General features: G+C 40.8%; 1 protein-coding gene across 1 annotated transcript; it reads left to right on the forward strand.

Moving 5' to 3' along the window:
* Window positions 1–1,704: 1,704 nt before the first annotated feature.
* LOC145345472 (trace amine-associated receptor 4-like) lies at window positions 1,705–7,405 on the forward strand. The gene is made up of 2 exons (XM_080193294.1): window positions 1,705–1,865; window positions 6,185–7,405. The coding sequence occupies exon 2, from the start codon at window positions 6,316–6,318 to the stop codon at window positions 7,351–7,353; it is 1,038 nt and encodes a 345-aa protein (XP_080049420.1). The 5' UTR covers window positions 1,705–1,865; window positions 6,185–6,315; the 3' UTR covers window positions 7,354–7,405.
* Window positions 7,406–24,349: the final 16,944 nt, after the last annotated feature.

Raw genomic sequence — 24,349 nt, forward strand, 5'->3', positions numbered from 1 at the left:
CAAAAGCAAAAAAAACAGGGGAATAAGAAAACTGGGCCAAATTGATCTTGTACACCATAAAATAGAACACCAGTAAAAACAGGGGAATAAGAATACTGGTCCAAACTGTTCTTTTCTTCTGGATAGCTGGAACTTTGTAGAACTGCAGTTTAAAAAAAACAGAATAAGTGAGATGAATATCAGAAAACCTGAAGTGTCACACAAGTTATAGAAGTATAACAAATGCTTAATGATTGAAATCCTGTTTAAGTGAACTTGTACCACAATCACATTGTCTGGTACATGGTAAGAGGCAGTGAACATGTACTGGGAGCACAGTGATAATAAGAACTTCTTTTACAGCGAACGGCATGATATTGAATTGAGAGTCACAGATAAAGATTTAAAGCATTTAGAATCATGGAAGGAAGATAGATCAAATAGGGCAAATCACTCTTGTTTGCATAATTTGTTTATTTAAAAACTGAAAAATGCGATCATGTACTGTTATGAACCATAGAATTCACCTATAATTAACCGTGAAAACTGTTAACAAAAAGCATTTAAGAGAAAATCACATTTGCAAAAAAGATTTCAAAAGGAATACAAATGCTGGTTTTGAGTGATTTTAAATCACTAGGGTTAACAAATTCACCTTATGTGTAAATGTGTCTGTGGCTGACGTGGTGAGCATTTTTGAAGAATATTTTCGGTGTCCAGTGGAAATAGGTAGGTCTAGGTATTATCGAAATCAATCCTTGAGTCTTATTGTAATGATAGTGGCGAGCTGGTCCTATTATGTATGCAGATATATTCAGGAGTAGCTTGCACAATTGCTGGGATCCATTTTGGCCTATTGGCCTTACTAATTGTGACCTTCAGGTAGGTCTTGGGAAAGATGAGGAAAACAGGAGTGGGAGCAAAGCACTGACCTGCAACAGCATGAATAGTACTGTGGAGCTGAGAGGAGAACTCCTGATACATATAGACTACAGATGAAAAGATTTTGGTGGCTGCCTGGCAGCTGTCCTGTTCTGCACTGCTGAATTACATATACAGTTCCCGAGACAGGAATTAGTGTCCTTATTCACCCAGGTACCTTGGAAAGTAACCAATGTGGCAATGTCTATAGCCCAGATGCAGATTGTTTGTGGTAAGTTGTGCCCTAAAGCTAATCATCCTTGCAATCATAGTTTACCTGCAAAATAGTAGTGTGCTACTTAATCAAATAATCTGGTTTCATGGTATTGGTTGAAGGACAAATGGTGGCCAGTACCCCTGTTCTTCTTTGAATAGTGCCATGAGCATAAATGGGGCCTTGGTTTATCTCAAAGGTGGAAATCTCTTCATGGCATAACACTGCACTGAAGCATCAGCCTAGATTATACACTCAAATCTCTTGAATGACAATGTGTGTTTCTAATTCAGAGGTATGAATACTCTCACTGAGGCAAGGCCGTCCCTTAATAAGATGCTTAACAAACCAAGAATATAAGAACCTACCATAATTTTAAGTGAAGATTAATTAATGTCTTCTGATATTTTTTGTTGCTCTTCTTCCATGATATAATTATTTAAATGTTGAATCAGTCACAGAACATCCTTCAAAACACTGGGAAGGTTATTTGGGTCACTTATGGAGCATAAACAATCTCATTGGCTGTGCTATTATGTGTCATTAAGACAGGGAAATAAGACAAATCCTTTAATCTCTCTAAAGTACTTCTACCTGTAGTGGAATACTTGAATTGGTTCATATACATATCCAGAGAAATGACAATAAAAGACCCATGTGAACATTGAAATTGGACTGGTATTATCTGTATCTGGCTATGCAGTTCAGATCCTGGGAATATCCTTCAAAGATGATGACAACATTAAGAAAGGTATTGATTTTTGTTTATAATTAGCATTGATAGAAAATTAAGGCAGTTAATAGATTATCATTTTTAAATATTTATGTACTGATATTATACAATAAGTTCAAATATATGTTAAAATATTTCAAATCCTTCTCTTCTACCTTTCTTGCTTTGGAAATATTGGGTGTGTAACTGTACATAATTGCACATTGTGAAAATGTTGAAATAAAGTTTATGATTATCCTTTCTATTTTTGTTTCAGAGGTCACTTTGGCCCTTAGTCTTGTCAAAACATATAAGGAAGTATCTAACCAATATGTAAAGAAAATCTGAACATTTATCTATAAGAGGATTAATAGTGAATTAGCTTTAAATGCTGCAAATGCTGCTTCTATATAGATATAAATGTATGTACTTTAAACTGAAAGCTGCATCTTTCATCAGATATGCTTACATACTATACATAATAACATCTAAAATGTCGGGGGATGTTGCTCTTGTAAAGAGGGGCTATAAGGCTTCCCTCTTTCCATCCCTTGTTTGACTGCAGCAGGGTTTTTTTGAATAGCATATACAGTTCAGTGAGTGTTTAACTTTTTATGTGGTGTGATCATGAAAGACACAATAAGGCAGGTTTACTTGAGTTTTAACAAAGAAAGAGGTTCACTTCATTACACTTAATGCAGTGTAAGGAAAAAATAAATGAAATTTGCCCTGCAAATAGAATACCAAGTGATAGATTAATTGAAGTAGAATCCAGGGAAATAAAAGAGGTATATAGTCTATAGAGGTTAACCATTTGTTTAGGTTCAGGCTGAATTTGGTGCTATTAGAATCAAGGGATTCTATGATTCTATGATAAAGAGCAAATAATTTAAATTGATAAGCATCATTTTCTTATTGTAAATTAACATTCAAACCTTTGCAATGTATTGCATTGAAATCTGCCATGCTAATCATGAACTTCATGCATGCAAATGTTACCTACCTGCTGGACTCCAGTCAGAAGTCCAGCTTTAAATAAGCAGCGATAGTTATCAGCTAGACCACTAGGTGGTGTTATATTTTATTTACAAATCTTGCATTTTTCTGGGTAATGAAAATTTTAATAAGGTTCAAATAAGGTTTTAAGTTAATTTAAAAAGTCAAGAATTGCATATTTTACAACAGCATGAATAAATTGATCCATTGACTTGTCTAGCATTCCATTCAATGACTTCATATTACATTAACTTGCAAACCTCAATCCCTTCATTAGACCTGGGAATAAATGTGATGCATTTGACTGTCAGTTGATTGCAGATGGTACAGTTTAAAATTATGCAGTGTTTCTAATTTCCTAATTCCATCAGTACCATTGAATCAGATGAACAACTGGAATACTTTCTTCAGTGTCAAGCACTTACTGATTGTAGATTCTATTGGATTACACAGAATATACAGGAGAGAATGAGTCACTGAGCCCAACTAATCTATGCCAGCACTTATGCCCCACACAATCCTTTACCTATTCTTCCTCTCCTAACCACCTAATCCTCTCAGAAATCAGCATAATTACATAACACCACCATCCCCCAGAAATATAAACACCTCCTGCTTGCATCCTCAATGGTGGGACAACTGCCATCCCTGTAAAATCCAGCCTTATATTGTCTGGAGAGGAAAGAGACAAATGCTGACAATTCCTGTGCACATGAATGAAAGGAATGAAGTGTACTGGGACAGGCCTTCTATCTCCTGCTTTTACCTGCCATTAGGCATTTGAGAAATTCTGAAGAGGTTATTTACTCTTCAGAAATCACACAAAAGAGGCACTCATTCCATTGAGCAACCATATCTTGCAACATTAACCTGCTGTTCCTAACGGGGATACCAACAGTAAAAAGTATCTACAAAATATCCTCATTTCATTCTGTGATTGATTATCTTTTTTTGCTGAGGCATTAGATCATTAAGGCCCAAAAGGAAAATAAACATGCCTATAATAAGAGTTTTGGAAATCAAAAATGAAGATGTGATTCTTCAGTTGTACAAAGTAGTGGTCAAAACACTTCAGGGATTTGGATTCAGTTTTGTGCCTCAGCAAAGATATATTGGCCTTGGAAGAGGGAGAGTACAGCTTTATCAGAATGATAACCAGGGCTTAAAAGATTAAATTGAAGAAAAGATTGGCTTGACTTTTAGGCCTTTCGCTTGAAAGATTGAAGGGATGATCTAATCAATGGTTTTATCGTAATTATTGGGTTCAATAGGCCAGATACTAAGTAATTATTTCCTCTGGTGGGTAAATCCAAAACAATAGGGCATAATCTTAAAATTAGAGCTAGGCTATGTTGGCCTGGAATCAGGAAGCACTTGTCAACACAAAAGATAGTGGAAATCTGGAATTCAATCCCTCAAAGGCTGTAAATTCTGAATCTACATAAAGTTTTAAAATTGGCATCAAATCACTTGCTGGCTTCTCCCTTCCTTCATCTCCATATCCTGCGAAACAATGCTTTCCTTCAGTTCTTGCCATTTAAACTTTTCCAATATCTTTCACCCTACCATCAGTAGCTGCATTTTCAGATATCTCAGCCTTAAACTGTGTAAATTCCTTCACAGATTTATTTGCCCTTTCCACCCCTTTCTATGACTGTGGTAAACTATCCCTCCTCATCTTCTCTAACTGTCTGTAACCTTTAATATGTTTGGTCTCCAATGTCTCTCCTCCATCATCCAGTTGGGTGGGACTGCCATCACCTGGTTCCATTCTTTTCTATCCAGTTATGGCCTGAGTGTCATTTGCAAAAATTTTTCTTCTTCTCCTAGACTTTGAGCTGAGAATTCCCCATCCCACCCGCCACAGGAATTGTAGCAGGTGAGACAGAAAATTCTGTAGAACATTTAAAGATCCACTGAGCTTGGAAGGTCATTTCCGGTCTTGGGGCACGCAGTGCTAGAAAGTCCCGCCCTTGGTGTCCTTCAAGGCTTAATCTTTTGTTCCATTCCATTTCTCACCTGCATGGTGTCCTTGGTGACACCATCTGAAAATACATTAGGTTCCACAGGTACATTGAGGACACCTTGCTTTGCATTTCCATGACCTCGCTTAACCTCATCACTTCTCTGATTTGTCATGTTGCTTGTCTGATATCCAGTACTGGAAAAGCACAAATTTCCATCAGTTAACCTTGGTAAAACCCAAATCACCATTATCAGTCTTTACAACATACCCCATTCCCAGCCACTGCCCAAGACTAAACCAGACCATTCACAACCTTGGCATCCTATTTGTCCCTGAAGTTGACTTGAACCTCAAAGCTGCTCCACCATCAAGCTTGTTCACTTGTAACCTCCATAACATTGCCCATTTCTGCCTCTGCCTTCTGCTGAAACTCCATAATTAAGTCAATGCTCTCCTGTCAGGCTGTCCACTTCATAACGTGAGTTCATCAAAATTCTGCTACTCACCCCTAACCTGCATCAAGCCCTGTTCAACCATCACCCTTGTGATAAACTACATTAGCTCATAGTCAGACAAAACCTCAATTTTAAAACTCTCATCCATGTTTTCAAATCCATCCATTGTCTCAACCCTCTCTATCTCTGTAACTTCCTCTAAATAAAATCTCTGAGACCTCTGCACTTCTCCTATTCCAATCTCTTGTGCACCCCTGATTATAATTGCTGCACCTTTGGGGACGGTTACTTCAAATGAATCCCCTTCCTAAATCTCTTCACCTCTTTCTCTCTCCCTTCCATTCTCCTCTTTTAACACATTCTTTATCAGCTACTCTTCCTAATGTCTCTTCCTTTGGTCAATTTCAGTCTGATAATGTTCCTGTGAAATCTCTTGGGATGCTTTGCTATGATAAATGTGCTATTTAAAAGCAAGTTGTTGTTGTTGCTTTTGATTGATTTTTAGGTAATTGCACAAAGGGATATGGAACATATGCCTGGAAATAGTTTTTAGTTACAGACTAGTCATGATCTAATTGAATACTGAAAGACAGACGACTGTTCCTGTCAATTAAAACCTTGGCTGCCAGGGCAAAGGACCACCTGGACGGATAAAGGATCAACTTTATAGATTTCATAGGCTAACTCAAAATTGCCCTCAAATTTCCCCTGATATTCTCCAAAAGTGGTTTTCAATATATTTGGGGAACAGAAGTATCCCCTGTCTATGTGTTGTGGAGCAAGATACAAGGAATTAAATCCAGCAATTCTGTATTCTAGGTTAATTTTGCTAATGTTGTAGTGCAACTTTACTCTCAAATGCACTAAAAAGCCTTCTCATACATTTTGAAAGTGCACTTCAATGTTTCAAATATGCCACTAATTACAGGTTGTTTCTACAGAAATCAGAGATTAACTGTAAATGAAGAAAATCACAGTTTTTGGTAAAGAACACTCCAATCAATAATTCTGAAAAAATCTACTTTGTCGTCTCACCGTAATTCAAGACTTTGGATTATCAATGTGAAAAAGAATGAGTTTAACAGATCTTGAGAATTCAGAAGATGTGCAATATTGTTTTGAATTTATCAACACATCCTGTCCCAGAGTCACCAGGTCAACGGCAGTCAGTGCCACGCTGTATATTTTTATTACCATTTCAATACTAATTACTGTATTTGGAAATCTTGTGGTGATCATCTCTGTTCTACATTTCAAGCAACTACAGACACCCACCAACTGTCTTCTCTTATCTTTGGCTGTTGTGGACTTTCTGGTGGGGTTGATTGTATTGCCTTACAGTATGGTCAGGTCTGTCGAAACATGTTGGTATTTTGGAGAAGTGTTTTGTAAAGTTCACTCGATTGCGGATATTGTGTTAACGATAGTTTCAATTTATACTTTATGCTTCATTGCCATTGATCGTTACTATGCTATGTGTGACCCTTTACTCCACCCTATAGCGATCACTCTGCCTGTAACAATTGTGACTGTGTTATTAATCTGGCTGTTTGCTGTCTTTTACGGACTTAGTGTGTTTTTACTAGAATTTAGTAAACGGTCACTCGATGATTATACAGCTATTACATCCTGTGAAGGCAGCTGTATTGCATATCACAAGTTTGAAGGACATGTGGAAGCAGTGATTGTATTTTTTATTCCAATTTTTATCATTTTAGGTATATATGTCAAGATATGCTTTGTGACAAGATGCAAACAGGTTAGAAAAATTGGAAACTTGCCAAATAATAGCGAACATACAGAAGAAAACAATGTTAAAATCTTGCATAAAAAGGATCAAATAGTTATTAGAAATCAAGACATATTAATAGGAATTTTTACATTCTCCTGGCTGCCTTTCTATGTAAATAGCATTCTCAATCCATATTTTAACTTTTTAATCCCACCATCTTTGGATAATGTATTTGCATGGTTTGGCTTCTTTAATTGTACTTTAAATCCTTTACTTTATGCTTTCTTGTATCCCTGGTTTCGTAAAACGCTAAAGCTTATAATTTCTTGTCAGATATTGAACCCTGATTCTTCCACAATTAATTTTTTTTCAGAGTGAATGAAAACAGATATGGTGGAATCGCACAAAATGAAATAAATACAATCTATAAATACCATACAATATTGTGTTGGAAAGTCTTTGATCTCCTTTCAACCAACCATGGTTCATCTGTAGCACTCTTTGCTCTGAAGGGATTGAAGAAGAACTCATGAAAAGGACACAGATGGAGCTCATGTTACAAAATGTTATTGTTATAGTCCTATGTTACCCTATTGTATAAATCAGTGAAAGGATCAATGTGTGATGGCCCACAGTCCATAAACCTCAATTTTTCCAAAATATATCAGACTGCAGACTGCAATAAACTCCAGTTCACCATTACTATTTTCCTTATGGGTCAACACTGGCTTCTGTATTACATTTAACATCATAATCATCATCTTGAAATGTCTCCATAGCCTTCCTGCAGTCTGTCTTTGGAATCACCTCCCAGTTTAATTTCCCTCCCATGCATTTCAGGTTTCAGCTATGATTAGTGCTGAATTCCAGAAATGATTGGCCGAACAGGGCTCAGGTGCATTGCACATGTACAGTGAATACCAGTCAAATGATGTGGTTTTCAAAAATTCATTCAGGGAACGTGGGTATTGCCAGCTGAGCCAGCATTTATTGCCATTCCCTAAATGACCTTGAACTGAATGGTTTGCTGGGCCATTTCAAAGGGCATTGAGTCAACCACTTTGCTATGGGTCTGGAGTCACATGTGGGCAGATTTACTTCTCTAAAGGACATTAGTGAACCAGATGTTTCTTTTAACAATAATCGACAATGGTTTCATGGTCATCATTAAACTTTTAGAATTTCACCATATGAACTTGGCTCCCCAAAGCATTATCCTGGGTTCCTGGATTTACTATGCAATACCACTATGCCACTACCTCCATGCAATCTATTTCATTTACCCCCTTGGAGCTCAACTGCCTTAATTAGAGAAGTTATATAGTGGCTATTTCTTTGTTGTTTTGAATGTTTGACAATAATGGCAGTGCTATGTCCCTCCCACCCTCTTGCCAGCCCCCATTAAGGAAGCTGAGATATGGACAGGAACCCAGGAAGAAGCATACAGGAAATGTTACCTGCACACCTGCCTTCACAACCTCTTTAAATCAAGGGGCACCCCAACATGAAGGGAAGGTGAGCCTGCAAGTGACCCCTCTTGATCCCTCTCCAAAATGGTGACTCTGGAACCCCCATCCCCAGGTTGTGTGTCTCCTGAGTCTCTCTGGTGCCCCCTGAACAGCACACACCACGGTGGGTGCTGGCTGCCTTAGCGCTCACCTTCAAAATCTCCCTCAAAGGTAAAGTTCACGCTTATGTAGGGCTGTTGCAAATAGCGCTGCCACCTGCTGCATATCTGGTCAGGTATTCCAGAGTCCCAGAGAGAGTGTGCTTGGTGGTGGCATGTTAATATATTCAAATTAGCTCTCTGGGTCCCACGATGTGTTTCACGCCACTCCACCAGCGAGGGGCCAGTAATATTGGGACTCAGACACTCACCTGTGCATATCATGCTATCCGCGGGGCCGATAATCAGCGGGGGGCAGGTGGGGGGGGGGGGGGGGGGGGGAGAGCAGTGCCAACTCCAATCAGGGGTGGGGAGATCCTGAGACTTCTGTGGGGCTGGGATTGCGGGGTGGGGGGAGGCTTATTCATGCTTTGAATGGAGCGCCCTTTGGACAAGATGCCTCAATCTCAGTGCTGCCAGGTTTTGCCAGTGTGTTTAAGACCCACCCCTCTGTATGGCAGTGTGAAATATGCTCCCTTGATTTTTTTGGGCAGAATGTGATAAGATCTTGAGAGAAAAACCAGCCTCTTTACCTGGGGACAAACACGTTTGGGCGGCACGGTAGCACAATGGTTAGCACTGCTGCTTCACAGCTCCAGAGACCTGGGTTCAATTCCTGGCTTGGGTCACTGTCTGTGTGGAGTTTGCACATTCTTCTTGTGTCTGTGTGGGTTTCCTCCCACAGTCCAAAGATTTGCGGGCTAGGTTAATTGCCCATGCTAACATTGCCCCTTAGTGTACTAGGTTAGAGGGATTAGTGAGTAAAATATGTAGGAGTATGGCGGTAGGCCCTGGGTGGGATTGCGGTTGGTGCAGACTCGATGAGCCAAAGGGCCTCTTTCTGCACTGTAGTGTTCTATGATTCTATAAGTTTTTGGCCGGAAACTACACTGTACCATTTTTTAGTAAGATTCCCCTCATAATCTTTCCTAACTTTGTTGAGAGCTCTTTTTACTTTCTTTTTACTGGTAGGTTTCAAATTCCTTCAAGTTCTCCTTGTCCCTTGATTTCTTAGCCTTGTTTTCCAGATGCTATTTTTCTTCTGCATAATTTAAGGTGATCTCCACAGAACCGTAGGAGACTTTTCCAGTAGAAAATATTTATCCATGGCTTTGGTGAAGATTCCCCCAACTTTCTTGCACTTGACAATGAAATTGAATTAATAAAGTAACAATTACTAAAATTCTGAATATATTTTCTGATTATTATCTTGTTGTTCTTTTTCCTAATTAAGCTTATGTTCTTGGCTTTTTTCTTATATTTACCCAAGAGATGCAGGTCAGAAATGATAACTATGTGATCACTAATCCCTGATTTTACTCACGCTCTTGTGAATAGACATGTATTTTTGGCGTTCATTCTCTAGGCAGCTGCTTTATTCTACCAGAAATTGCATCTAAGAGATCTTTGGGGTTGTGTTCTCTTTCCTTCTTGGTGTTTCCTCTATTTCTTTCCCAATTCTTATATCTCACTGGTTAAGTATATAGAATGTAATTTTCCTCCCAAAAAACTAAGTGCCCAAAAGGCAGAAGAGATTTTCCTGCCCATTTTTAGGCATCTCACTGCCCACCTTCCCCCATACATCTCAGGTCTCTTACCCCCTTCCCTCAAGCATTCCCCCTTGCAGAGTGAAGCATTTGTTGTACCCCCCCTCACCCCCTTGATCAGTTGCGAATACCTTCCCCACTATTGAAACTGGGCAGCCTATTCACCCTGAAAATAACTTAACAGGCAAATGAGTGTCTCAGACTGACTGAAACTGGACTCCCTTAACATGGTAGAACTCTATATAAGCTGTAAGTATGGACACACAGGCAGTCACACCAGGAAGATGGCATAGAGAAGGACCACCCCGAAGTTCTCTGATACAGAGCAGGCCTGGCTGCTGGATTCCACCGAGGAGAGGCTATACCCAACCAAAGGACATTGCCCCAGGGGTCAGGCAGCCAATGCGGCCTGGCAGCTGTGGCTGCAGCTGTAAGTGCCAGTATACTGGCATGTTAGACCAGCAAACAGTGCTAGAAAAAAAATGAATGACCTCCTTCAGGCAGAAAGGGTGACTGTCCATCCCATAAGCTCACATATTAGGTTTGTGGGCATATGTGTGTGGGCCAATGGGCCAGGTCTTGGGGGGCAGGTGTTTGGCACAGAGTCCAGTGGTGCCAGGCAAACTAGGGCAGGCAGTCGGTTTCTTGTGGCCGAGGAGCTGATATTGCATCACTATGCTTTGCGCATCACTGTGCGGGGTCGAGGTATGTGGTCAGCCCTATAAGGGGAGAATCAGAGACAGATTTCAGGGCATCCTGAAAGATGTGGAGCGGCACAGTGGCACAGTGATTAGCACTGCTGCCTCACGGCGCTAGGGGCCCAAGTTCGATTCCTGGCTTGAGTCACTGTCTGTGTGGAATTTGCACATTCTCCCCACATCTGCGTGGGTTTCCTCTGGGTGCCTTGGTTATGTTGATGTGCAGGTTATGTTGATTAGCCATGCTAAATTGCCCCTTAATGTCAGGGGATTAGCAGGATAAATATGACTAGGTGACCCCGCAGGATGCCCATCAGAGGTCACATCAGCTATGATCCATTTCCCATAGTCTGTGATGCCCTTGGCAGGTGACACCTGGGAGACCAAGACCTGGAGGGCCCAGCTTACTTGCAGATGACGTTGATGTAGCCATGCCACCCTGTTCATCCCGCTGCCTGTGAAATGCCCCGATGTGAGGAAGGAGGGGTTCGGAAGGCCTGGGGACGTCTGGAGTCTTCTGGTGGAAGGCCCCACCTTGGGCTCCAGCACTTTCTCCTCCATTAGGGGGGCTCCCTCAAACCCCTCTGCCCCATCCAACACATCATTGAATCCACCAAAAATCAAAGACTGTTCTCCATCAGGATCAGGGATTTGATCCTTCCAGCCAGGATCTGACCCCCACCACTCCTTTGGTTGGGCATCTGACCATCCAGTATCAGCAATTTGACTCCAACACATTCCAACCTGTCTACAGAATTAGGTTATAAGTGAAATAAATGTTACCAATACAAACAAATGGATCAAATAAAATTATTGGAGGGCTGATTTTTTTTTGTATGGAACAATTATAACATTTATGGTGAAAAGCAGATAGCAGATTATATAGACTTTGGCCAGAACTGAGGCTGGGGAAAAAAATAATGGGGAGCCAAGAAATGGCAGAGAAGTTAAATAAATACTTTGCGTCAGACTTCACGGTGGAAGACATTAATAGCATTCCAAAAATACCAAAAAATAAAGGGCCAAAAGTGGGGGAGGAAATAAATATAATAACTGGCACTAGAGAAATCTATTACGGAAATTAATGGGATAAAAATTGGAAAGTCCCCAGCGTGGTGTTTTCATTTTTGTTCAAAGTTGAAGCAAGGGCTGCGATTCTCCCATCTGCGCCCACCACTTTTCTGGCAGGTCTGGCTGGGAGACGTGCATCTGCAGCCTTGAATGAGGATTTGCACATGTGCTGGGAACACATGATCATCTCCCACAGCCAGCTAACAGTCGCTGGCCAGACCACGCAGGAAACTGACAGGAAGGCAGGTAAGTTAGTTAAATCTGTTTTTAATCTATTTTCAATATGGAGATTTGTTAATTATTGGGACCCTTCAGGTCCTGATCTAATCCCCCACCCCACCAGGAGTACTTCATTCTGGTGGGGCTCAGACTAGCTCCCATGTTCTGGGAGCTAGTGGGAGACCCCACCAGAATGAAGGAGGGCAATCGGGGCTTCCCAGGGGGATCAGGCAGCGGGGGGTGGGGCCCCCTGGGCATTGGCACTCTGGCAGTGTCAGACTGTGCCCCCGGCACTGCCCAAGGGGCAAAGTGTCCATGCCTAGGGGGCAATGCCAAGGGCGTGTGGCATATTGTGGGCTGGGGTCCAGGTGTGGTTGGTGGTTGTGCGAGATCACCCTGCCACTCTGCATTGGGATTGGTCCAGGATGGAGGGAGGGCAGCAATTGGGGCAGGCTGGGGGAGGTGGTCTGCCGGCAGGGCCTGCCTCCAGAAGGGTCTGACCCTACGGGTGGGGGGTCAGCAGAGATGGGGGGATCTGCCAGGGTGAGGGGGATTGCCACTGCTGGGAGGTGGGGCCTGGGCATCGATGCGCTCCAGGACAGGGGGGGATGGGGGGTGGGGCGTGGGCGTCAGGGCTGGCCAGGGAATTGTTGAGGAAGCAGTGATCGGGTCATGGGGAGGGTTTGGAGCGGCAGCACTGTGGGGGTCCCGGGCTGGCCAGCAAACGGGAGTTAAACAGCATGGGGCCACTGCACATGCGCAGAGTTCCAGAATGGTCAAACTCAAGTGCAATTAGGTCTAAAACCCCTCTGGGTTTTTAATGAGTTTCATGACTGGGACTTATTCAGTGCACAGAGTGCAGAGATTCAGGTGAGAAGCTAAACTGTCAGAACAGTCGGGATTTAGAACAGTTTTCCCACCAATTCAGCACTTTTGGGAGCATCACCTCCAAGATTACTTTAAGAGTCTAATCACATGATGCATTGATGATGTCATAGTCCATTTGCATGGGCAAACGGGCAGTCTTTTCTAACAGCATATAGAGTAAACTCCATTGCAATAAATTTCTTGCTTGTTTGTACCTTCGTGGTCTGCAACTCTACCCTTTAAAAATACCACAAAACAAACTGGCAGGAAAAGGTTGGATCCACAATGGCAGACTCCTAGAAAAATTAAAACTATATATAGAAAAATCATTGATCCATGCTACAGACATCTGAAAAGGATTAAAATGTTAAAAACCTCGCTACATCAAAACAGTCGAAGGAGCCAAAATTTCAACAAAGATTTATAGACAAAACTAAAAATAAAGCTCGCCGTGTGCTCTGTCCAGAAAGATCTAGAACAGTACAGGGACCACTGTGAGTAACAAGTACACTACAAAATAATTTATAGCTCTGGGTCTTGCAAAACATGGAGGGAAACAGGCTGAACTCAGCCTGGATTTCGGGAAGGGAGTCATGCTCCCTGACTGGATAGAGACTTCAGAGACATGTCTAGACAGCATAATAGGAATACATATCTTGGTGCTGAAAACTGAGACCCCTTGCAGAGCGAGGTTTAACTTGGACGTGTTAAAACAAAAACCAGTTAGCCTGATTTAAAATACAAACAGGTATACAATGAAAGATGCAAAGTAATCAACTCTGTATTTGGACACACTCAGAACTGTCTCAAAACTCAAGAGTGCTGGCAAGGGTTATAGTAAAAAGTCTGACAACACCAGGTTTTAGTCCAACCTATTTATTTGGACTAAAACCTGGTGTTGTCAGACTTTTTACTGTGTTTACGCCAGTCCAACGCCGGCATACCCACATCAAGGGTTATAGTTACAGGGCTGCAAAATGGCTGGAAATTGACAATAGGTGTACGTTAATGTTTCTCTGTTTCTCTAGGCAATTCTTAATTCTGCAAGTACCTTCTTTAAATTATAGACCTCAATAGATTTTCCCCACGACAGCACAAACATAATAGTGTATTAGCAAATAAGGTCAGAGTAAGGGGAAATGGTAAAATAACAGGATTAGAAGTTCTTAATCTGACTGCACCTATCTTGTGTAAAGAAAAAGAAATGAGGTAGTGGTAAAAACTTCAGGGCACATTATGCTTATGCAAACCCTTCCCATAGTGAAAATGGCAGATATTTTTGGCATCATGGGATCGTGGAACTCACATACTGAAACATTTGATTATGTTGTCCAAGCAAATAAATTTACAACGAAAATTGGAGTCTCAACTCCCTGAGTGCTATGGGGGAAACTATTCAACCTGCTGCAAAGTCAGCTGCGGCCAGAAAAACCAGGCTCAAAAACCTATGATGAGATTGTGGAGATATTGCATGGCTATTTCTTGCTTAAACCTTTGGGCATCGCTGAGAGGTTCAGGTTATATAAACAGAATCAACAAGGAGGTGAATCATTCACACAGTTTGTGGCTACTTTAAAGAAATTAGCTGAATACTGTGAATATGGAAATCTCTTGAATGACACCATTAGAGTCAGACCAGTGTGTGGGTTAAGAAACAAAACCTTTTAGACAATATTTTAAGAAGGGCCCCTTTAAAGTTTAGACGCTGCACTCCAGAGACCAGAAGATTATAGACTATGAGTACGGAAGGATAAATGTAAATTTTTCAAATCTTCTATTCAATACCTGAGGCATGTCATGGAAGCAAAGAGATTGACAAATCACCTTTAGAGGTAAAAGCCATAACTGAGGCATCTGCACCTCAAAACATAAATCAACTTCAATCATTTTTGGGTTTATTAAAGTATCATGGAAGGTTTATCCCTAACCTGGCAACTATTCTCAAACCTTTGCACAACTTATTGGGTGGAATTTTACTGGCACATCCGCCTGAGGTTCGTACGATCTTGCCCAAGGCCAATTGAGAATACTGTTCTCCGAGCCTTGCCTGTCCCTGGAATCGGGATGGGTGTACAAATAAAATTCCAGCCATTGTGTTAAAACAGGAAATGGAAATGGGTGGATCAATGCGAGAAAGCCTTTGGACAAGCCAAGAAGGCATTATTAAAATTAGACTACTGACACACTTTGATCTGAAGTTAACATTGTAGTTGGCTTGCAATGCATCACCTTATGGGTGGGAGCAGTGCTTTCTCACATAATTCCCAATGGTGAAGAGAAGACAATAGTATTTGCATTGAGATCCTTGAATAAAGCAGAAATAGACAATACACTGAGAGAAGGAAGTTCTATGCATCATTTTCAGGATCAAGCACTTTTCCCAATACCTATATGAAAGAAAATATACTTTGCTAACGGATCATCAACCACTGAGAACGATAGTCGGGTTACAAACTGATGTTCCATCTGTAGCAGCAAGCCGGATGCAGAGCTGTGTATTGCTATTGTCAGCACATACATACATGATGAAATATCATCAATCAAATCTCAATAGGGATGATGTACATATTTATAAGGTGGGAAAGTGAAGTTGAGGATTATCAAATCAGATCATTCATGATCTCATAGAATGGTGGAATAGACTCAATGGGCTGAATGGCCTTTCTGTTCCTATATCTTATGCTCTATGGTCTTATTTCCAGTTTTTAAAAGCCTTGTGCTCTTTCTTACGGAAAATGCATATGTTGTCTTTGGGCTGATTTTCATTGCCAAGTTTCCAATTACTAAAGCAAGTTTTCCGGCCAAAAGAAATATTTGATGTAAATAATTATAATTGCAAAAGTGGAGCCATGAAATTCAAGCAGTGCATTCAAATACCGCACTGCTTGTTAAATGCAAGCACACAGCTGCCCTGACAAGAAACTGCCCTTGTCAAAATGTAAAAAAAAACTGAGATAAAACCAAAATAAAGGTAAATTTTCAAGTCGTACAATTTGGATAATGTGAGGCAAAGGATCACACACATCAAAGTAACAGTCATCTGCAACAAAATACAATTGGTAAATTGATGCTAAGTGTAAAATTTGATACCTAAACTTCAGTGAATTTTACACAACAAATCCCCAAAATACCAAAAATACAAAAGATGTGACCATGCTGTAAGGTAACACAATAAGGTTCACGAGAAAATCAGAATCAGTCAACAAAAAAATGAGAGAATCAGTAGCAGTTTGGAGTTGTTTGAAATGTAACATTGGAATAACGGGGGCGATTCTTCCATCCGGACCTTGGGGTTTTTAAGGAGACTCACAATTTGGACCTCTACAATGCACAGAGTGGGGAGATTCGAGTGTGAAGTTAAACTGAAAAAACAGTTGTGATCTAGAACAGTTTTCCCACCAATTCAGTATTTCTGGGAGAATCCTCCCCAGTCACTCTCAGGTTCCTAAGACAGTAATTGATATAGCAATTGTAAAGAAGATATACATTGCTGGATGGACCACTGTTGATCTAATAACTTTATAGCAGGAAGGGTTGACAAATTCAAAGCAGGATTTCACATCTTCCAATGTCTCTGGATATGTTGAATTCACTTTATTTACTCTTCTCGCATTCTTCTGTTCCACTGGGATAAGATAGAAGAACTGGGTTAGTCATAAGTTGGAAAAACGTACCAAGCCAAATCCAAGTTCAAAGATAAAGTGAAATCAGGCAATATTTGAACACATCTGGTTGAAACAACAATTTGCAATTATGTGGTCCACTTAATGTAGATAAACATCCTAATCCACTTCACTGAGGCATGATCAAAAGAATGATATTCAAAACAAGAGGCTTCTATAAAAGTTAAGAACGTTACAGATCACAGAAACTCTACAGAGTTAGAGGAGGCCATTGGTCCGTCGAGTCTGCATTGACTGTCTGGAAAGTGCCGACCTGGGTTCCGTTATAGTGTTATGACGTGCTGTCCACCATCCTCTCACCCCAAAAATGGGATTCTTTTTAAACATCATGCACTTTGAAAGGAATTTGAAAGAAGGTCACCAGATAATTCAGATTTTATCCTATCTAATTCTAAGTAAGCAACAGGCACTAGGGATTAGTTCAATTAGTTTAATTAGTTGGCATCATGTTTGGCACAACATTGTGGGCTGAAGGGTCTGTTCCTGTGCTGTATTATTCTATGTTGTATGTAAGCACTTAGACCTGAGTTTGACACTCATTGGGTGCAGGTGATTGGCAGGCCCAGAAATGGCTGTAGTGTCTGCTTCCACCTGCAAACATTGGATTGCACACTTGCTAACCAGTTTAGGGTGGCCAGAGTGAAATGCAGCTGGACATTGATGTAGTGTGGCCACTGGGGGCAGGAACATGATAGGTACTGGGTCCAATGATTCCTGAAGACTGCCAGGAGTTAGGGAGGAGCCTGATGGAGTTGGCAACAGAGAGTAGACTCGTGGCACAGGGAAGGCCTTAGCTCCCAATGGGGACAGCAGGTAGGCTGCGAATGCTGGTGGACACTCAGCCACACAATTCTCAAATGACAGTCTGTACGCTGTGTAGATGCAGTGAGTGCCCAATGTGAAACAATGCAGGATGGCAATATGAAGTCATCCCACCAGACAAAGAAGACCTGGATGGAGATGGCTGCACAGGTGAGTGGGTATGATGTTAGCCATACGTATTCAGTGGCAGAAATAGTTTGAGGATGAGTACCAACCTAGCTTGGAGCTGAGTATAGATATCTAGGAGAGTGGGCATAAGCAGCCATGCTTAGGGGTAAGATCCAGAGTGCCAAAGGGCGCATATCCCGATAATGGTTCCAAACTTGCTTGAATACAAAAGAATTTAATATCCTCACTACTATCCAACAGGAATAGAGAAAGGAGCATTAGAGCACTGGGGCGACACAGTGACTAACACTGCTGCCTCACAGCACCAGAGACCCAGGTTCGATTCCCAGCTTGGGTCACTGTCTGTGAGGAGTTTGCACGTTCTCCCTGAGTCTGCGTGGGTTTCCTCTGGATGTTCCGGTTTCCTCCCACAGTCCAAAGATGTGCTGGCCATGCTAAATTCTCCCTCAGTATACCTGAACAGATGCTGGAGTGTGGCAGCTAGGGGATTTTCACAGTAACTTCATTTTCAGTGTTAATGTAAGCCTACTATAAATAAACTTAACTTAGAGGTGAAGGATATAATTGGAACTAATCTTTACACAAATTTCTAAGCATTTATTTTCACAGTTATAGATTATGAGCAATGACGCCTTAACAACAATCACCATTTCAGGTAATGACTGTGTTTTTCCAGCCCCACTCCACTGCCAGGACTTTGTGGTCCTGTTGAAAATCAGTGGACTTTTTGCTGACCTGCCACATCCCCACGGTGGGTCCTGCAATGACAGGGCCAGAAAATCCCAGCCAATGCCTATTTATAGGGACCTATTTATGATGAGTCCCCAGTTAATACCCACCATTTGTCAACAATAAAGTATAATTAATATAAATAACAACTTCTTCTTCTGAATTAATTGAAATTGGGGACAAGATGCAGTCTTGCCCAAGAAGCGCAGGGCCCAATTTAAACCATGAAGTCATGTCCCAATAATGCCATTAGGATGTACATGCTATTTTAATTGGTCTAACCATGGGCACAGTCTAAAACCTGCCGGTCAAACCTAGTGGAAGGCAGCATTATGGTGATAGTAGAATCTAATAATTGTATTTATTTTACTTGCTAAAGGTTATCTATAGACCAGCAGGAGGAAGAGTGCTTCTCCTAATCCCACAATAACACTTTGGCCTATCCTGCTCAAAGATTGTCAACTTTACAAACTCTGTGCCCTTCCTCACCTGCGTAGTGTAGTAATGTTTTGAAAAGTATAATATTTATTTTGTTTACTTGGAGCTACCATACGCAGTTGTATAAGCAGAGGGAGTTTCAGAAGCCGCTCAGTAAAGGAAACAATTAGTGCTCATGCAATTTTAACTCTGAACCATTTTGGTCACAAGTATTTCACAGCTTACCTGACCATTGGGTCGAACCTGCTTCCAGCTTATCAATTTTAAGACCAGTACAAAAGATCATAGAAATTCAAGTTGCGTTAAAATCAAAATGTGTTTAAAATTCCAGGATCTCCTGCGTAGGTCCAGGCAAAGTCGTGAATGCCTCTTTCATCTGTTGGTTTCAGGCATAGATTGATGGGGAAGTTGGTTCAGGGAATTCAAATGAAGCCTAGGGTTTGACACACAGGCTGGAATTTCACTGCCTCACCCGCCATGGGAATCGGAGCAGGCAATGGGAGACAATGGAAATATCCATTGATCTTGGGCGGAATTTCATGGTTTTCGTAAAAGCGAGGCTGTAAATTCCCAGGTGACGTTCCTGCTGACGTGCAAAATGTCCTCATTGCATTATTTCATTTTGCAAGCTCATGGCTACTTTTTTACTGATACTGTATCTCATGTATGTTTATCTAAAAATAATGCTATGGTCTCTGGCCTCTTTTGCACACCAAACTTTTATTGCTCCATCATTGGCAGCCAAGTCAGTGCTTTAGACCCTAAAGCTTTGGAATTTCCTCCCTAAGCCTCTTTGTCTTCTGCTTTTCTGTCCCACTTAAAATTCTCCTCAAAATCCATAGTCTGGAGTTTCTGCTCGATTACACTAATTTTTTTTTGCACACCTTAGCTAACATGTATGTTCTCAGTGCAAGAGACCTTGGGATTTTAAGTGCGGTTTGACATCTCAACTCAAATTCCCATGTTCTTTCCCACAGGATTTTAGTTTTGCACAGGTTCTCCCTATTAAAATGATCATGCTGCCAGTGCAAATTCGCTATCATTGGGAGTTTGCACTAATTGCCCTCATTTGTGAACTGTCTGAGGGGCTTTAAAAACTAACCTTGTTCTTTGGGTGCAAGGACATCAATAGATATTTTAAAACACTCTTAAGTCTGCTTTTGTTCTAATTCAACTGACAAATGTATCCTAACACAAGTACAAAACAGCCTGTAATATTTTTTGAAAGTAAATTTCAGTATTAAAAATAAGATTACACAGGGGGGTAGATTGTCACTGTGATTAAAAATGCTTCTGTCTGGTTTCAGCTGTTTTATTCAAATTTCAACAAATTACTACTTACAAGGGAAAACATTAAAGCAAGAATTTTTTAAAATGTGTTTTTAAACAGTGCCTTATTGCACTGGTTCATGGCAGGTTTTGCATTCAGCAATACGTGAATGAGTTGGAACAAAAATACTGTAATGTTCTACGTTCTATGTTCTATGCTCTAAGTTTTCACTTTGTTGAAAATACTCTGTTAGCTTCAAAAAGAGATCAAGATCTTTCTGACTCTTTTCCAGCAATAGTTTTAGATGGCTGTGATGTTTCTTTCTCCTCCTGTTGATTCTGCTTGGCAGAACCAGATTTGAAACCCCTGTCTATATATTCCCGGATAGTAATTTGAAATGCATGTCTCGTAGTCATTGTTGCAAACCGAGTAGTCTCATTTATCTGAAACCTTTTACACATTTCAAGGTATAAGTCAACAGGAGATGGAGTTATGTTGTCCTCCACAGGGTTTCTGAATGTCTGATGAGATTCTGGCTGGTCTGTAGCTATCATCATCTTGATAGAAGGAAAGCTGATCAAATTCCAACACTTTATACCTTTAATGCTTTCAAGATTGTCCATGCCTGAAACGGAGATTCAGATAACCTCCAGGCATGAAATTCCATGTAACACAGGCTTGTCCAACCTTTTTGTCTGAAGGGCCGCATTTCAATTTTTTCTCACTCAATAGGTCAAAGAGTAAATTTTAAAAAGAGAAGGTGTGGCATAATATTAAACACAAATTTCAATAAAATATTGAGTTATAAAGAAAAGAAACAACTTGTGGAGCAAAAATGAAGCAATGTCAAAGTAATAAATTGATCATTTATAACATGAGTTATTAACATAGATGACCAATAAAATATGTCTTTCCAGCTTGTTCTCAGTCTTAGAGTTTGCATTCACCCTCACCTACATTCATTGTGTAAGGTAGTATGATTATATTGGTGTGTGGGGATGAGGGTGACTGCAAAGCCTGAGACTGGGAGTTAGCCAGGTTTTTTCATACTTTTACTAACACATACACACACTTTCTCTTGCTGTCTCTCACACACACACAAACACTCACTCACACTCTCTGACTCACTTGCACACAAACTCCCTCACTCTCTTATACCCACACCCTCACTCTCTTGTACACACACACACAAACACAGACACTCTCAGTCACATACACTCTCACACAAACACACTCATTCACACCCGCACTTCTCTCTCCACCAGTACCCACTCTCCTCCCCACATCACCTACTCTCCTCTCTCCAGCACCCACTCCCTTCTCTCTAACATTCATTCTCCTCTCTCCACCAGCACCTACTCTGCAGTTTCCACCAGCACCCACCCACCACTGGCATCCAATAACCTCTCTCTGCTGGCTTCCAATCTCCTCTCTCCACCAGCACCCAGTCACCTCTTTCCACTGGCACACACTCTCCTCCCCTCCAGCAGCACCCACTCTCCTCTCCCCAGCAGTACCAACTCTCATTCTCCAAAGAGCAGCCAGTCTCTTCTCTCTCCACTGGTTTTTCCACACTCTACTCACCTGCATCCCAACAGCAACATTGCATCTTCTACCCCTGCCCTGTTGTTGTTCCTTGTTCCCTTCCCCCCACCTGGTAGTTGCTCCCTTCCCCATGCTTGGTAGGTGCTCTTTTTCCCTCCACCCAAGTCACCCCTTTTTCTCCACCCGACAGCCACTCTGTTTCTGCCTGGCAACTACATTTATCCTGTTTTGCAGCTGCTTTCATTCCACTTGGCAACCACGCTCCCACCACCACCCAGCCGTTTTGACACTTCCTGCCCTTTTCCTTCCCTCTTTTCCTTACAACTGACTCACCACAGCAGTTGTACCATACATACAAGCCTCAGACCAAAAATAGCTGCTCCTCCATTCAGAAACTGGTGCCCTCCAACATTTGTTGCTGATTGGCTCACTGTGATCCTGTCAACAACAAACTTTCTTGTGATTGGAGGAGCAGTTCCTTGACGTTCCCTACATTTTGAACATGGGACTGTGGGCTGAATAAAGGGGTCTGGGAAGTCAAATAGTAACCTGTGAGCCATATGTTGGACAAATCAGATGCAAGAGATCTGTCGTGCAATTCAAATAGAGACGTTCTTGCAAAGTGGTCAACTTTACAGTGTCAGATCAGGTGACTCGTAGCAGCTGTTCAATGTCTGTGTCTTTTTAAAAAAATCTTCTTTAAACAGTTCAATGTCTGTGGCTAGCTTGTGTAATTGTGGTAGTTCTCAGCCAGTTACAGTTTCCTGTCATTTTGATACATTAACTACATATCTTTTTGCAACACTTATCAGAGCAAAACAAAGAGTGAAATTGTACAGAGAAAAAAGTGCAAAAATTATTTTGACTAACACAAAATAATTCAAAATTTTATGTGGATGTATTCCTGATTTTAGTTTGCTCAACCGTGGAAAATCTTTCAGAGAAGTGGGTGAAGTCTTTACGTTAGATCCTTAATGTGACACTATCTAATCAATCACTTAGATGTACATCAGCAAACTGGGACATGAGTCCAATATCTTGTTCTCTTAAAGCTAAATGAGAATGTGCTTCAGGTTCAATAGCGATATTGAATATTGACTTAGCCATGTCACAAGGAAACAAAGTCACATGGATCACATACCTAGATATCACATGTTGGGTTGGATCAACAATATCGGATAGTGCGAACCACAAACTGGCAACATTTTACAAGGATATCTCACAGTCAATATATTGATTGTGTGTTAAAGCACTTAAAAAAGTCTGTTTCAGACAGCCACTGTTGTATGTTAAAGGTCAATTTATATGGTGATAATAAAGTCATTATGTGTATAAAAAAATTTGAAATCCTATGGTCGCGTGATTTGATTATATTTTTCATGCCACCAATAGTTTTGTTGGAATTTACGCTCTAGATTTTGTTTGAATTTTTGTTTCTTCAAGTACCATCTGGTCCTTAATTCTTTTCAAAACCAAATGACCAACATTACAACAATAAATGCAAAAATAAGGTGCAACATATAAAATTGATTATTCTGTAAAGGGCCAGCCTCCCAAACCCTGAAAATGACTCTGAAGAACAAAACAAATAGAAGGTAAATATGAGAGATGCACTGAAGTATTAGCACTGAACTTGATACAAAGGAGGTATCAGAAAAAATGCTTTAGAGGCCTGGCAAAAATTATATAACATATAGCACAACTTAGCAAACACATATTTGATTAAGTTTGATTAAGTTAATTAGCTGCTTAAGGAAAGTTTTACTCGTGACTGCACGAATAATGGACGTTAATATATAATGAATATGATCTTTTATTATACTGAATACACTTCATACATTGAAATGTATCATTTTTGTATTTTGGTTTATGTTGTTGTGATCATCTCTGCTTTTTTCATGTATTTTTTTTCTTCATGATAATACAGTAATGGCATTGTTTCAGTAAGCCTACAGCAGTTTCATAGAATCACAGAATTCCTACAGTGCAGTAGGAGGCCATTCAGCCCATCGAGTCTGCATTGACAACAATCCCACCCAGGCCCTATCCCCATAACTCCACATTCTTACCCTGCTAATCCCTCTAACCTATGCTTCTCAGGACACTAAGGGACAATTTAGCATGGCCAATCCATCTAACTGTTCTCAAGTAGGAGAAAGGTTCATTTATCACACAAATCATGGATTTTAAAACAAAAATATACTTATTTTACTCCTGTCTGTGACACATTTTTCTCAATCAACTGGATAAGTTACAAACTTGCTCCCAGACCTCTGCCATTTCTGCTCTGTAAATCAGCAATAGCCCGTTTCTGGTATAATATCTGTTTTTGTACTCTGTTTGGTGTATCCCTGCAGTGCAGTGTTAGACATTGAAAACACACCACACAGCAAACAGCAGCTGTAGACCTACACAGGGTATGGGGGGATGGTGGCATAGTAGGGAGGTGTTATGGTGCAGTGCTTGCTTCTGATGAATCTATAAAAATCTTATAGCAGCGTTTTGAAGTGCAGGGAAGATATCCCTGATGCCCTGGCCAATATTCATCCCTCAATCAACACCACAGAAGAAAGATTCCATCACATTGCAGTTTGTGGGAATTTGTTGTGTGAAAAAACAGCTGCTGCATGACAACAGTGAATCATAGAATCCCTACAGTGTAGGAGGAGGTCATTAGCCCATCAAGTCTG

This window comes from Carcharhinus amblyrhynchos, chromosome 7 (assembly GCF_965287045.1).
Source record: "Carcharhinus amblyrhynchos chromosome 7, sCarAmb.v2.hapA, whole genome shotgun sequence".
Taxonomy (NCBI): Eukaryota; Metazoa; Chordata; class Chondrichthyes; order Carcharhiniformes; family Carcharhinidae; genus Carcharhinus; species Carcharhinus amblyrhynchos.

Excerpts from the sequence above, each read along its gene's own strand:
- LOC145345472 (XM_080193294.1), top strand. The coding sequence starts at position 6,316 with ATGAGTTTAACAGATCTTGAGAATTCAGAAGATGTGCAATATTGTTTT.